Raw genomic sequence first — 15,962 nt, 5'->3', positions numbered from 1 at the left:
CTCACCCCCAGGCACGCTTGCTCCCACCCTTCCCAGCAATTCAGCGGGTGCTGCAGCGGGCATGGCCAGCATGCCTGGCCCCATCCTCTCCGTGCCCCTAGAAGTGGAAGGATTAAAAGGGCATTTTTGAAGATCACCAAGGTGTAAGTGTCTGGAAAGTGCTGGAAAACCATTACCCCCTCCCAGTGCCCAGGGTCCCACGCGAAGGCTGCGCGGTGCTGTGGGGCACCTCCAGCAAAGAGGCAAACACCTCTTAAACCACCCCTGTTGTTTCCCCATTTATCTACATCTAAAGAAGAAATTAAGGACCTAAATTCTATCGGCGTGGAGCCAAAGGTAGGCGCAGCACATTTCTTCAGGCACCTCCAGAAGCCCAAGCCTGGAGGCAGCGACGAGTGCTGGGGGCTGCCCGTCTCCTGCCCCTGTCTCTCCCATGCCAGAGGAGCTGGCAGCATCAAGATCAAACGATGCCAAAGGCTTGTTACTCCCTGAGCTCCACACAGGGCAACAGCAATGAAGGGGATATACAGCTCATGTCCCAGAGATTCAGCCTCAGATGAAAAAATACCCCTCTCTGCTTGCTTGCACATATTTATTCTGTGCGTACAACTTTGAGAGCAGAGAAATCCTGGTGTAAATTACTTGCATGACCTTTCCTGTATGATGACTTTACAGCTGGCTGCCCACACCTCAAATATAATTTCATTTATGCCATCATCAACACTTGCTGGAGAGACTGGCAGCTTCTATCATTAACGTTATCGGTGCTACTGTCACCCAGCGTTGCGGCAGCAGCTGGGCAGGCGATGGGCACGCAGGCGGGCTCCGAAGGCATTACTGCATCACACAGCCCTGGGCGACGCAGGATGGGACGTTTTCAGGCAGGCCCGTGATAGTATTGATTAAAATACTTTTGTCCTCTCCTCATCCTTTCCCCACTCCAGCAGGAGCAGCACCAGCTGCTGTAGCCCCTGCTGAGCGTGGCAGGGTAGGAATCCTATTTTTCCAATTCTTTTTCCTGCCCTACAAGATCTCTTTCCAGGTGGCCAGCCACTGCACAGCCCTCAAAGGCCACCACACACAACGCTCCGCTCTTCCAGCTCCTTCTCCGCTACAACTTCTTGCACCTCCAGGGATGCGTGTCGGCAGCAGCCTCGCCCCAGCCAGAAAGCCCCCCAGGGCAAGAGCTGGCTTCATCACTTCTCGCCTGGAGATCCCCTTGTTCAGCCTCACCAGTCTCTAACGCGGTGCATCCAAGGTGCTCACAATGCAATTAAAAATGTGAAGAACCGCGTACTAAATTCAACCTGTTTTAAAAACAATGTCACTGGTCTTCACGACATCCTCCAACAGTAAATTCTGTGGGCTAATCAGGCACATGCTTTCTTTCTTTCAATCCCTTCTCAGCTATGCTTAATTACACTTAATTATGATGATCATGGTCTCTGCCTTCCTACCTACAATCCAGTTGCCCAGGAAAATGATGCTCTCCCAGACGCCTCTCCCCGGCTTGCAAAGCCAAATACCCAAGTTCCAGAGCCAGCAGGAGGAACGCAAACCCTCACATGGCTCCGCTCCTCGGCCGCCATAAGAAAGCTCCTCTCAGCAGTTAAGACCAAGCAGGCTTAATGCAGGCAGCTACTCCATCCCCGCAGAAACAGCCAACAAGCTGAATCACACTTAAGGGACCGTTCGTTAAAACCCATCACAAGAGGCGAGGGAAAAGCTGCGGAGCACTCGTCCCGACCACCCCATCCACCTGCAGTTCTGCACCGAAGCAGAGAGCTGGATCCCAAACCTTCCCTCGGCTCCAAGTTCAGACTTCACAGATGTGCAGCTGCTGGCTGCGACGGCACCGGTGCATCCCTGCAGTTACTGTGCCTGTATAAATGCCGGGGAGAGACAGAGGTGGGAGCACAGGAAAACACGTGGCATATGTCACGTGTGCTTTGGTCAAAGAACGTGCGTTCACGTCATGAGAAGGAAAGCGTCTTCAGAGGAAAAGACATTTCTGAGCATCTGTGCACGTGGCTGTCCTCAACGGCACTTGTAACGCCTGTTAGGCTAATTTGACAAGAGGAAAGAAAGCAAGCCCAACGCTGCCTACCATTCACTACGGTCTGTGCAGGAAGAACTTGGTTTATAAAAGGGCTTAGATGAATCATATGAAGACTAGTGCCAGTTTGCTAGCTGATGCTTGGAGAACACCCGTAGGCAAAATTCACCTTTTTGGCCCACGCAGCCTTGAGCCACACGCTGACCTGTAAGAACGGTGTGTGGAAGAGTCAAACCCAGTGCTCAGAAAGACCCCTGTGCAGGCTGACGTTTCCTTGACACCACCGTTCCAGCAGGCCGTTAACTCCAGGGCTGCCTAACGAGCCTGCCAGGCAGCTCCTGGCTGGCCATGCCGGCAGGAGCTGCAGCTCAGCCCAGCCCCAGCAGCCTGGAGAGGCTCCTTGTCGCTGGGAATGGAGCAGCCTCACCTCCTCCCCCTCCTTCCAGCCCAGCGAGCAGAAGGACCACCAGCAGAGGTAGCTTCACAGCTGTCTGGTGACCTGCGTACGAAGCAGGTCCAAGGGCAGAGCTCCTCTGGAGGGGAAAGCACGGCAACACCCTGCACACAGTGAGCCCCAGCATCATTAAGTTATTTATACCATTGCTGTTACTAAAAGATGCATCCCAAGTGTTCAGTCTAGTAATTTTGAGGCCCTTTGGAATGGCCCCAGGAAGTTCCTGGCTCTTATTTTCAGAAAAAATCAGGTCTCTTTAAAACTATCAAGCAGAAGACCCAAATCTGAAGCTCCAACACAGCCAGCCACCATTGAGAAGCCTTGGCTTACCGATATAAATTAGACAGACAGCTTAAAAAAAGCCCTCAGCCTGTGTCTTTAAAGCATCAGCAGGCAAAAATTAAACTGGACACATTTGTGCTAAGCAAATTGTGCTAAGGAGAAAGAAAAAAGCTAAACTCACTAGACTGTCGCAGCTGCTTTTTAAAGCACTTTGTGCTGAACAAGTCTGCTATGCGGCTCGGCATCGCACTCTTCCTAGGCAAAGGTCGACAAGTTAGACCCAGCAAACCAAAAGGAATATTGCCAAATGCAAGCAAAGCTCTGCTGCTGCCTGTCAAAATGATTCAAGAATCTCCCAGTTAATTTTTCCTCCAAGAAACCACGTTAATTAATGAACAGCAACAAGCAATAATGGATGGAATATGCCACACGAGCTACAACGGGCCAGACTCCAGGCTTCTGCCCCACAATCTGACTTTGTGCAGAGATGCAGATTTTATATCGACATCCAATTTCATATTGACATCCCTCTGCATAATTTAGGCAGGCAGAATTAGGTGAATACAGCTTTAGTATCAGCTTCCCCAGTTGCTCGGCTGGCATGAAACAGTGTTTCTCTTTACAGCACACTGTGCACCTCTAAACAGCAGAATTTGCAATACAATACCTGATCATATTACATCAATAAGCAGTACAGCATGGCAAGATAAGCTTATTTTTTTTTAGGTGAGGTGCTGTGCCTGAGAAAATGCCACTCAGTCATACGAAATCCTCATACAGACTGTCCCATGAAAGTCAGTGACCACAGCAGGCTGAGCAGGCACCATGCCTGCAGGCTACACGGCTACGCGTACGTATATACGTCTACTGTAAACAAAGACATTCGGAGAACACTTACATGTCTGCACGTACGTATTTTGTTACTGTTTTCAGACTTGTGAACTTTTTTTAATCAAACATTTGCTATTCATCCACATTAAAACAGGGGGGAAAAAACAGTCACTCTGTGCTGTCCACAAGCTTTCTGCATGTAACACACATTGTTTAATCATATCGGTCATAGCTAGAGACCTTTTTATTGCAGCATGATTTCATCTTCAAACTATTCCAATATCCACTTGTGTACAGTAGGTTACCCATTTATAGGTTTCTAATAAAAGCAAATCTTCCTTAAGTGGCTATTACTGGATTTCTCCTTCCAGCTGAGGGATAAGCAGAATCCTGGGCTTTAAAAAGATCTCTAGTGGGCTGAATAAGAAAGTGACAACTGAAGAATGTCATGGCAAAACTTCAATATGTTCTAATTACAGCACCATTAACGAGAAGAACATTTGTCAGATCGGAACATTCATCACGTTTAGCGTAGACACACTGAAATCATCTAGTCACATAAGAGTCTGAAAATTTTCTGCTTCTCTAGTTAAATGCTACAGGAGGTAGTGTGGCAATACAAGGTAAGTTGCACCATCTGGAAATAATTAATCCTTTTTTTAAAAAAAAATAAATCAAGGCCTTTTAGGAATCTGCACAGTCTGTTGCTAAAGAAAATTATGTATTTATTTTCTTTTAAAAATTAACTGAAATACAACTTTAGGAAATGCCTGTTTGTTACATTTAGATACATAGTTTGAGACTGACTTATTTCCAAAGTGTTCCTTCACAGAAAGCTATATTCACATGCACCTTAAATGTCTTCTACGTTCTCCACCATACTACACCTCATCACAATACTTACAATAAAAAGGCTAACCTGTAGATTTTTCAGACATTGACATTTAGTATGAACATCTGCAATGTAGAAGAAACCCTGAATAGTAATTTGATTGCACCAAGACAGATGTCGGCTGGTAAAATAATAAGGCACAGTACTATGTATAGGGAACATGGGTTATTCTTTTAGCAACACAGACTTACTGACCTAGCTAGCCCGTCTGCGAGAAGTGGGTTTGGATTAAAGTCACTGCACTCCGCGAGCACAGGGACAACGTTCACCTATCCAAGACTGCTCTGATGACCCCAAGGATTTTACACATTACAGCAGGAGTTAAACTGTGAGATGATCAGTGGAGTTTTAGAACATGCAAGGGCTCTTTTATGGGGAGGCTGAAGCATATACACTTCCCCCAAACCCTTATCAAACTCATAATAAAAAAAATAATCAAGTGGTATCTGTGATAAGCACTGGGTATAACAACACGATGTCCAGTTTTCAAAACTGCCAGGTACCCACAGTTCTGAGTGCTCAACACGTGCAAACGCTACAGGTTTTTTCATGGAAGTCTCTCAGCACGGTTTGTGTTGAACCTCAGCTGAGTGCTGCAGAGAAGTACCACAGATCTTTCCCTGTTATTTTGGCTCTCCACTTCCACAACAGTATTAAATTTTGGCAGGCAGGGGATTTGTATCAATCATTTCAGCAGAGATCTCTGGGTGCAGAATCAGCCTTTTGCTTGTATGGCTAGGATTAGTAAGACATTGCTGAGATCATCATGTATATGTTTCACAGCCAAAACAGCTATCAGTATTAAACAAGGAGAGAGAAAAAAAAAAAGCAAAAAAAAAAAAGCGCTGTAGTCTGCAGCAAACACCCCTTTAAAAAGGACCCTAGGTTTATTTTGGAGGTAGTTTTAAAGAGGATGACCATTGCAAAGAACCTCCACTGATAAAATTGCTGCTTAAAAAGTTTTCAACTGCATGAAAGTCCTAACAGGTCACAACACTTGTAAGCAAATTCAGATTGAGCAACACACTCACTCTTCCACAGAAGTCACTTTAAAGCTTTCCAGTTAGTCCGTGGTGAATTCTTAGGTCACCAGACAACTACAGTTCCTATTCAAGCTGGATGGGAAGGATAAAAAAAACACTCTAGTGAGGAGTATCTGTTGTACGCAGATCTCTAGAATCAGGTCACTGTTGTGAAACAAGCTTCACATTCAGCCGTCGGCGTTAGTAAGATCCAACCTGCAAAGAACTAAAGGCAGCTTGGGTGGGTGTCTCATCTGTGGTACTACGTTCCGCAGGGAAGAGGACTATTTCACTGTCCGCTGAGTCCCAATAAAAACAAGTTTCTCCCTGCAACTTGGACAGGCAGATATTTGGACCCCAGCATAAAAGCAATGTGTACCCGTCAGATGTGAAGCTCCTGCCTTGTCATTCGTTTCTATAAAAATTCTGCTAAACCAAACAGTTCCTAAAAATGCAGACAGTAACAGAGCATGTTATTTACAATACAGAGACTAACAGCATAGTAAAATGGAGGGAACATTATAAGGAACATTTTAAAACAAGTTTGGGTGACTTTTATAAACGGGATGTCTGTTTTGCTGTAGATCCAAGTAATTTGCATTTGTTTTGTGCTAACTTCCTAGGAGAACATGACTGAAGTTCCAGTGGAACCTCGCTAGTGCTGGCAGATTAACAAATCTGCCAAGCGAATTTACCACAAAAATAAAAGCTGCTCTGTTACTCTGTTTAGACAGGTTTAGCTTTAGACTACTTTTAACATTCTAACCAGTACCACAATGAAGGAAAATGGTGAATTTCTGGCGATTTCAGACCTCACTGTTGTTTAGCTTTCCAAAAATCAAAGCATGAATTTGTGGTTTGATCGCACGTCAGTGGAGACAGACACTGTGACCGTGACCACCCTTTATAAATGACACCGTCCAGTGGCACAGCCCACGGTCCAGCCCTCCACGCGCGGCTGTGGGCAATTCACAGGGAACTCAGCGAGTCAAGTGCTTGCAGGGACGATTCCTCAGCTCTCTCCCAGATACAAGATCTATTGGCTCACTTGGAGGGCTCTCCCAGTTCGAGAATACCGTGTCACACCACTGACTGAAAGCAAACATTTTATAAAGAAAATGGAGCTTAGTAATTGGAAATAAGACCAAAATATTCTTAGCTGTATTCCCTGGGTTCTGAGGAAGTCCTTTTCAATATAGTACAAATCTGCTGATGCTGCCTCCTTTTCCTTCTCACCTACTGTGGCTATACAGAGCCCCAACACAGTTAACTACGCACTTGATTTTAAAATATAGTAGTCCCAGGTAAGAAAGATCCAGTCTTAAACATAGACAATGCATAACGGGCACCTTGTGCAGTCAGGTCATGCTGAAGAATTTTCTATATAAAAAGCAACATTCTTGCCAGCCAATTACTTTATCTGCAGTTTTACAGCACCAACCTTAAGTGAGATTATTGCGTATACACCAGAGGCTGTTGTTACATTAGATTTGCCTCAGTAACTAGCTGCCAGAAGTCACAGAATGATTATTCTGCATTTGGCAATTTATTGATGAAAACGGTTTAGAACCAAGATACTGCTCTGTGTTCCTAAGAGAAGACCTGTTTGTACAGCTCCTAGCGTACCAACACTCGCCCGACTTCCACCAGGCTCCAGACACTACCGTCACTTTACAGTCTCTACATAATAAAGTGCTTTTCTATGCATCTTTCCTAACAAGGTATTGCTCCTGAAAGGTTCCTTTCTCCTCACTCAACAGGTGTATTTTGTAAAAATATGCATAGAGTAAAGGACAGAGGAGGAAGAAGAATGTTTCTGGTTTCTGAAAACTTGCAACATCTATTAGAGATTCTACTAAAAATCAATAGTATCTTCTGCCACTTCCCCCCCAAAATCCACTTCCCCGATTCTCCATTCAAATAAAACTTCATTCAGCCAAGCAAAATAAAAAAATACCAGCCATACATTATTTTTACATGAACTATAAACATACCATAGGCGCTGGTATTACTTGTAGCTGCACAGAAAAAGGTTAGACTGTTATTTTAATGTTATTACTAAGCTCAATGAATTTACACTTGTAAAACAAAAGAACTTGGAAAAGCTATGTACACGAGAACCTCAGTTCAAACAACAGTCCTGGAAAATTTGGAGCTTTGGTTGTGTCTTTTTATACAGGTCTCCACCCAACATTTCACCAGTGCTGTAATTAAACAGAGCAGAGGAGAAAATGCAGCCCCATCTTCTCAAAGGGAGGGTCCTGTACTGAACACATGGTCACCTTATCTTAAAAATCACCTGGATAATTCCTTTGTTTGTATACTGAAAGCCTCCTTGTTTTAACATTGAAAAAAGAACTGCTACAGAGAAACTCGTTAAATTTAAAACCTTCTGTTCATAAAAGCTCTATATTGTATTCAAAATTGTGTTCAGGCACCTGGCAAGAGATCAGATGTTTTTGCACATGGACTCGGGCCATGTGGCTGCAAGAAGCAACAACCCGAACAAGTTGTGCTGTTGTCATTACACGTCACACCACCTTTTCATGTTCTTGGAAGATAAAGGAAGAGGAAATACAAGCTCATATATTTAAAGAATGAGAAAACGTAGGCATCTCTCTCTCAAAGACCTGAAGAAATACGACTAGACATAAAACAATTCTTCCCATAACATATTTTCATTTGGATCTACCAGTTCTTGCACCTTATCAATCTTTCCTGGCACTTCACATTTTATGCTTCAAGTTCAGACAAGCTTCCAAATATTAGGCGAGCACCCCACCCCACCCCCATCATTTTCTAGTTACAGCCCTGGGCCTTAAAAATTTTCACTTGTCTGATAGGGGTGGCATGTTTGCTTTTTAATAAAAGAGCTCCATGTAAGTCAATGGAATTCACTCTACACACACACAAAAAAAATAATTTGTAAAATGACCAGAACGTCAAACATGGATGCAAAACAGCTCTTTAAGTTCAATGTTTTTGTGTTGGGAACAATACAGGAAAACAAACACGCACACACCTGGCAGAACTGATGATTTAAATTTGAGCTCCAAAGAAACATAGGATTGATTCATTAGCCCTGAACAAACTGGCCCACACATGATGGACCAGTTATGATCTTGAATTCCCCTACTGGCTTTCCATAAACTTTTAAGGGAAGTAGCAAGTGTACAGAAGTTAGGAGTTTTATTTAGATATATCCTGTACTTCATGGCATTTCTATGCTCCTTTAGAAAAAAAAAAAAAAATACTCAGATGATAAAATTTCAACACCAAACTCCTTTGGTGCCTATAACCCATGGTATTTTAAAAATCTCAGTCAGGATAGATAAGGGAAAAGCAGCACAGAGAAATAAAACTCTTCAAACATTAAGTTAGCAATTTGCAAGTAAGTTCCTAATGCATTATATTAACACGTTTGTGCTTTTGACAACAGATGTAAAAATTTCCCCAGAATAAAAAGAGTTCAGTTGGAGATTAACTGAAAATACGTACTTTGAATTGACTTCTCTTGCTCTTTTAAGCAAAAGAATCTGTTAAACTGTCCTGATAAGAAATAGATTGATTCCTAAAACAGCATTATTAGATAGCTCGTCTGCCAAACTGTCTTGTACTCAACAGCTGGGCTGACCTACCCAGTAATGTAATACGCACCACATTGAAAGTGAAACAATTGGAGAAAAATTAGCCCTTTAAACATGTACATTTTGACTGAACTTTTTATATTCAAGATTTAGCCTCTAATAAAAAGTAAATCCATTAAAAACCTCTGCATTTAACTTCCTTACACATTATTTAACAAACAATTAAAATACAAGGTATGTATTCTGGAAATACATAACACTATTAGCTGACCAGTTTGGGTAGCACAGTACATAGAGGTATACTGCCATTGGAGTCGGATGTTAAATTAGCCCTCAGCTTGTTGGCCACTCCAACTACGGGGGGCAACTTGGAACCTATTCCTGTGAAAGAACTTGTATAGCTAGAAATCCGTTTAGCGGAGGTTTTATCAGTGCTAGGTGGTTTGGGCATTCGTTTACAAATCCAAGGGTGCCTTAAAGCTTGATTCGGAGTCATGCGTGTGGAAGGATCCCAGCTGAGACATTCTTTTAAGAATTCTATAAACAAGGGATCGTCGCAGCCTTTTAGTGCCGTCACCCAGTCTTTGTTCCCTGGAGCGCCTCGTATTTTACCCCGGCGCGATCGACTCCCGTTGAGGGTCACTCTTCCATCTGCGTGTGTAGTTACAGTGCAGTAGCGAGGATGGCCCTTAGAGTTGATGAAGTTCTTGGCTCGCTTGGATTGATCCAAAAGCTTCTGAGGTGGCATCCCAAGAAGTTCCATCATACAAGCCAGTTGGTCTCCCTCATCCTCTCCAGGAAAAAGAGGGTATCCAGTCAATAGCTCCACCAGAATACAGCCAAAACTCCACATGTCTATGGGCATCCCATAGCGACTGCCCAAAATTACCTCTGGTGCCCGATAAAATCGGGATTGAATGTATGTGTAGACTCTTTGGTGCTCAAAACAGCTGGACCCAAAATCTATAACCTTGATTCCACTCCTCCCTTGCTGTTTTAGGAGGATATTTTCTGGCTTCAGGTCACAGTGTATGATTTTGTTTCTATAAAGGGCATCCAAACACTGCAGTATAGAGTGAGCAAACTTGCGCACCAGTTGGATACTGAAGCCCTGAAACTTATTTCTTTTAATCAGCTCATACAGGTTCATACTCAAGAGTTCAAAGGTCATACAGATGTGGTTCCGAAAGGTGAAGCTTTCCAGCATGTGAATAACATTCATACTGCCTGTTTTATCCTGCTTCTTCAGGTGCTCCAGAATCCGGATTTCTTCTGCCGCTTGGCGATGGAATCTCTTTTCATTGCGAACCATCTTTAAGGCTAAGTGTTGGTGAAGCTTGTGATCGTAGACTTTTGCAACTTGTCCAAAACTGCCCTTGCCAATGATTTTGAGTACTTCATACCGGTAGGCAAGATGGTCATGGGGCACGTGAATGTAGCTGCCTTGGTCATCATCGTAACCTCCATTGTTGGGACCGCCAATCACTCCTTGCCTCTTTTTTGCAGCTGGACCCACAAAGTAAATTTCAGAAAAATTAAATATCTCTTGCTGCTCATAAGCAGATAACTGATGTTTGTACTGTTTGACAGCTTGCTCCGGAGCTTGGGAAATGGCTTTATGTGCTTTTGAGGAACTACCACCACCTTTAGAAGTGCTTATTCCCTCTATACTTTTATCTTTTGTCAGGGAAGGGAGAGATCTTTCTGAACCAGTAATGCCTGCAGACTGAAGAGCATTACTCCTTCTGTTGCCAGAGTCCTCAAATAATTGCTCCACTTTGACCTGACTTCCAGTCAGAGGGTGATCCTTCATTGCAAGTTTGTTGCTAGAAATCTACAGATGGGGAGGGAAAAAAAACAACCACCTTTTAAAGGACAGACTAAGAATAAAATCAATACCACATGAAACAAAACCAGTAACTTTAACAGGGGTTTTTTGCATTTCTATCAGGAACAAATATAAAGCGTGGGACGTAAACTAACTCAAATTACAGGCATAGTTACAGAAGGGTACACAAAGAGAATGCAACATACTGAAACAAGCACTTGCACAAAGTTAGTGGTACTTTTTAAGTCCATAAAGGATAAACCCTAGCCAGTCACACACACAAAGACACAATACCTATCTTTACTAGCATGTACGGAGTCAGCAGATAGCTGGGGGAACAGCTATGTTTAGCTTTAACTGTGGGTGCAGCAAACAACCAACGACAGATGCAACTTGCACCTGTCTGAAACATGCAGCACAATGAACATGCAGGGAAGTGTCAGGAATATTGCAAAGACAAGCGTGCTGAAGGAAGACAAAGAAATGACAGCAGGAGATATTACGGCTGGTGTAACCAAGCTGAACAAGGAGCAAAGGATGACAGAGCAAGACAAGATAAACCATAGGTTTTTTTTCAACTCCCTGTGAAAGCATGATAGCTGCACAACTATCTTAAGACAGACTTGGAAGCTTTGAATAATCAAGAATATCTCTTACTCCAACTTAGTTGACAGCAGTCTGTAACCACTGCCTCTTACTACCATATGTTAAAATATTTACATCTGAAATGAATGCGTAGAAGGTGAGAAAAGCACTGTGAAATTTTTCAAGCTTGTTATTTTTACAATTTAGTAAACGCTGAAATCCCTGGAATTCAGTTCTTTACTAGAACAGCAGTTATTCCCCTTTTCTACTGACTGACGCTCCATGCTGATAGACAGCAAAGAGGTGTTGTCTTACCCTGTGCAACACTGAAGAAGCCATGACTAGAGTAGCAACATCTGTTTTCCATTTTGTCCTTTAATCTAAAAATAAAGATTTGAGACACATGCCAAACCGATTCCCTGAAAACCAAAATAACTACACAGGAATCAAACAAAAAATATAAATAAACCTGCAGATCCACAGCAATAAAACCAAATTCCTTTTTAGTTACATACAATCCAACATCTCGGCACAGTCAGTAAATAAGGGAAGTGAAAGTTCTTGCCAAAAACAACTAAACACGTCTTTTAAGAGTCTGTCTGTTGGTGCTGCTTTGAAATGTTAGCTCTTGCTCAAAAGCCCCCCAAAAATGGACACTTCCTGCAGAAGTCAGTCCTTGTCAATGGAGACCAGAGGCCATTGGATATATCCTCCAAAGTTCCACTACTCTGGGTCCTATCAACTAAAAAAATACAGTGTACTGTAAAAGACACGCCTTTCCAGAAAGTCTTAAATAAAAAAACAAAGCCCAACCCTGGTAACTTAGGATAAACGCCTTTTTGTCAGAGTCTGGCTGTACCCCGGAGATAAGAATGACATTTTCAGAACTGGCTAAAAGACTATTCAGGCCAGCAGACTCAAACAGTAAGTTTACAAATAAACAGAGAACATAAGCACAGAACAAGGTTCACACTCATTTGTTTTCTGAGCTTTTGGGGTAGGGGGATGAACCAAAACAAAACAAGCCTGTCCTACAGCAGAAGTCTTATTTTCACGTCGGCAATCAAAACTTGATATTCTTCCTAAATGGGTTTGGATTCTATGCACAACAGAAGCAGCTTTTTATCGCTGTGGTTCATGATAGACAGAACTGCACCCTTGCAGCCAGCCTCCCTGACGCAGAGCATTGCCATGGCAGGGCTCTGCGGAGCAGCCTTCTCTAGCTGGAGGAGCTAATTACCTACCAAGACTCCAAAACATGCTACTATATTGTGGAAATGCTACTTAACTATGTAAATTTCTTTCAAGTATTTGATTTCCAAAAAATGGTGTTAGTGGCTGCATGTCATCAAGTGTAGCAACATGATGAAGTGTGAAAGCCTTGCAAACAGTGCTAAATCTAAATAGTCTCCATCCAGGAGCAATAGCAACTCTGCTAATGCTGCCGTTCTCTAGCAAACATTTTGTACCTTTAAATCCCTAAATAAACAAAGATTTTGTTATTCCACGTATCCTGGAACTATTTCTTTAACGAGAAAACTATGGCTTTGGATCTCAAACTCGACTCAACAGCCATTCAAGTACCAAGAAGTTTCATTCTCAGGGGACTACCAAAATCATTTGCCACATGACGATGAGACACAAATACAGATCTATCTTAACCTGAACTCAGACGAGCTATGCTTATAGTCAGATGACTTCTGGGTAACATCAGCTATCTTTCAACAGCTTCCTTTCACAAATCACAGGCTGCACAGGTTTTGTTTTATTGATAAAGTGCTATTAGCAGCCAAGAAATTAGACTGACAACAAAAGTGGTGCCCTGTTGAAGATTTTCACATCCTTGCAAAACATCATTTTAATTGAGAAGGAAACAGTTAACCCAGTTCCTACACAACTGGGTTTTTGCAAAAGTGTGTATCAGTTACTTTCTGAATAATGAATTAAACCCATGTATTCTCAAAGCAGAGATATTTATGTTCTCTTAAACCAAGATGAAAAGAATGGACAGCTGTAGACACCAGAACTCTTCAATTCTCACGTAACACTACATCGTAGTACAAAAATCTTGCAAGGAGGAAACTGAACATCTCTTAATTCCAGATACCTTCCCCTTAAAACTGACCATCATGATTTCCATCCCTGCATCCTTCATCTCAGTTCCTGCTGGCAAGATACCACTATGGTTGTACTTTTTTGATGTGTCATCATGGTAAAACTAGGCATTTTATAATCCTTAATCTTGTCCTAAGAAGTTAACAGGCTTAGTGGCCAAAACACAGATGAAAAATAATATACACCAGTGAAGCAAAACATTCATAGAGTTATATTTGTGTCTAACTGGATAGTTCCATTCTACCAATTTCTGTTCAGTTACGATCTGAAGTTACACTACTATTTAAACACTGCAGTTTAAAAGTTCCCACATCCTGGGGGGGAGGAATAAATTAACACACTACTCTTCGAGTTCTACTACTCCACAAATCTCTAAATTTATTCTGCTCTCCCTCAAAATTGCCAAAAAGGGAAAACACAGACCCATGCTACTGAGTTTGCTCAGTGAACAGCACAGACCAAACTAATTACTAGTATCTGTTACAAGAAATTCCCACAAGGTGATGATTTTCAAATGCACTGCACTCAGTGAAACGTCTATTTTCACTTTTTAGAGAGTGGGGTTTTAAAAAGCTCAAGCTCCTTCACTTCTGCCAGAATACAGCAAGAGCCAAAACACATTTAAACACCATAAAAAGGTCAGATCGGCTAAACATGACCACAACCAGCTCACCTGAATCAATTTAAGGAAAGATACCATAACTGCACATCTGCTGAGGACACAGCACTTACAAAGAAGCAAATAAACACCTTCTGTTCGTACAGAGCTATTTTGCTAGCAAAGCGGCACATAATGCCAAAGTTTTCAGAGGAGAAAGATACTTTTGTTAGATGTTTGGCAGTCATGCAAACCCACACTGTTCCTTCTGCTGCTCCTAAGTACTTATCTCTTGGAATTTTCATGAGGGAAACTAAAATGGAAACGTGCAAGAAGTACGTGTGGATTTACATACTTACTGACATACAAGGTGACATGGCCGAACACTTCAACCTTTTGCAGAATAACTTTCCTGATTTAAACATGAGCTGAGCGAGGATAGCAAGACAGGATTTCTGAGGCTGCCTAGCAAGTTCTACATTCAGCACAGTAAATACCACATCATTTTTATGCTTAGCAAAAGCAACAGTGTTGATAAACTAGTAGAAATCTACAACATCCCACTAAATTTTTCTCAATAGGAAGACATCCAACTCCTTGATAGTTGCTGCTGCCAGACAACGCAAAGACACAGACAGCTTTCAAATACTCACATTAGGTCTTCCAAGGGAAGGAAGTCCCGAAGGGCTGAGTTCTTCATTTGTAGACTCTTGGTACCTAATCTGATCTATCCTCATATAGGAGTCATATAATCCATCTCCAAACCTGGCTGGAAACATCCCATACACAAACAGGTTAGTGACAACAATTCACGCCGATACAAATGCTGAAGCGTACCCCACTCAGTGCCGGGTAGTCCGTGAGATCATCACTTCATTCGTTTTTTAAATGATCTTTAGAATTTAACTATGGCTTGATGTTAACACCACAACAGAGTGCAAAGCCCTTGGGAAATCTTAACTGGCTATACTTTTAATTTAGAGCTCCTCTTTTTTTTTTTTTTAAATCAACTTCTGCACTGCAAAGATATCCTTAAGGTACACGAATTAACATACTCCCCATTTTCCCTTAAGTAGAATAATCCTGCACCAGCCCCATCAAGAACAACAGAAAAGGAGCATACACTGCAATTCTTGCCGGGACTACCCTTTAAAGTAGGTTATCCCTTAAAAACGCTGTGTGGGAATCACAGTTGGCAGGTCTGCCGCGGGGGGGGGCGGGGGTGCCGATGTGCGCGGCGCCTGTGGAACTCAGCTCTCGGCCGTTACAATTAAACTGCAAATAGTGTTAAAAACTTCCACCGCCGCGCTCAGGGCGGACCCCACAGCCCCGGGCCACCCCGGCGGGCCCGCAGCCGGGTGCGGGGCTCCCTCCCCGCGCTCGCCCTCCCTCAGGCCGCGGCCCGGCGGGACCCCCACGGCCTCCACCGGGGCGGGCCCGGGGCCGCCCCCGCCCGCTGCCCCCCGGGCCGGCCCCGCGGCCGCCGCCTCACCTGCGCCCAGGGGCGCCTCCGGCTTCCTGCCCAGCAGCATGGTGCCGGGGGGGGGGCGGCCCCCATCCCCCGCCGGGCCCCGCAGCCGCCGCTCGCCCGCGCTCCGCCGGTCAGCGCTGCCGCCGCCAGGCTGCGGCCGCCCGCCACCGGCCCGCCCGTTGCCACGGGAACGGCCCCCCCCGGCCCGCCCGCCGCCGGCCGGCGCCTGCGCAGTGGCGGC

General features: G+C 43.7%; 1 protein-coding gene across 3 annotated transcripts; it reads right to left on the bottom strand.

Annotated features, from left to right (window-relative positions):
• Positions 1–4,067: 4,067 nt before the first annotated feature.
• On the bottom strand, positions 4,068–15,875 carry DYRK3 (dual specificity tyrosine phosphorylation regulated kinase 3). 3 transcript variants are annotated; one of them, XM_037410855.1, is made up of 3 exons: positions 15,743–15,875; positions 14,904–15,019; positions 4,068–10,958 (listed from the first exon to the last, which is right to left on the bottom strand). In XM_037410855.1, exons 1-3 carry the CDS (start codon positions 15,780–15,782, stop codon positions 9,387–9,389), a joined length of 1,728 nt encoding a protein of 575 aa, XP_037266752.1. In that variant the 5' UTR covers positions 15,783–15,875; the 3' UTR covers positions 4,068–9,386. The 3 variants fall into 3 exon arrangements, with proteins under 3 accessions (XP_037266752.1, XP_037266753.1, XP_037266754.1); XM_037410856.1 differs by lacking the exon at positions 15,743–15,875 and adding an exon at positions 15,374–15,618; XM_037410857.1 differs by lacking the exon at positions 15,743–15,875 and adding an exon at positions 11,853–11,917 and having other exon boundaries at positions 14,904–14,975.
• Between the last annotated feature and the right edge of the window lie 87 nt (positions 15,876–15,962).

The sequence above is a fragment of the Falco rusticolus genome, chromosome 17 (genome assembly GCF_015220075.1).
Source record: "Falco rusticolus isolate bFalRus1 chromosome 17, bFalRus1.pri, whole genome shotgun sequence".
Lineage (NCBI taxonomy): Eukaryota > Metazoa > Chordata > Aves > Falconiformes > Falconidae > Falco > Falco rusticolus.
Note: the sequence above shows the minus strand (reverse complement) of the source record. Positions and strands in the feature narration are given on the sequence as shown.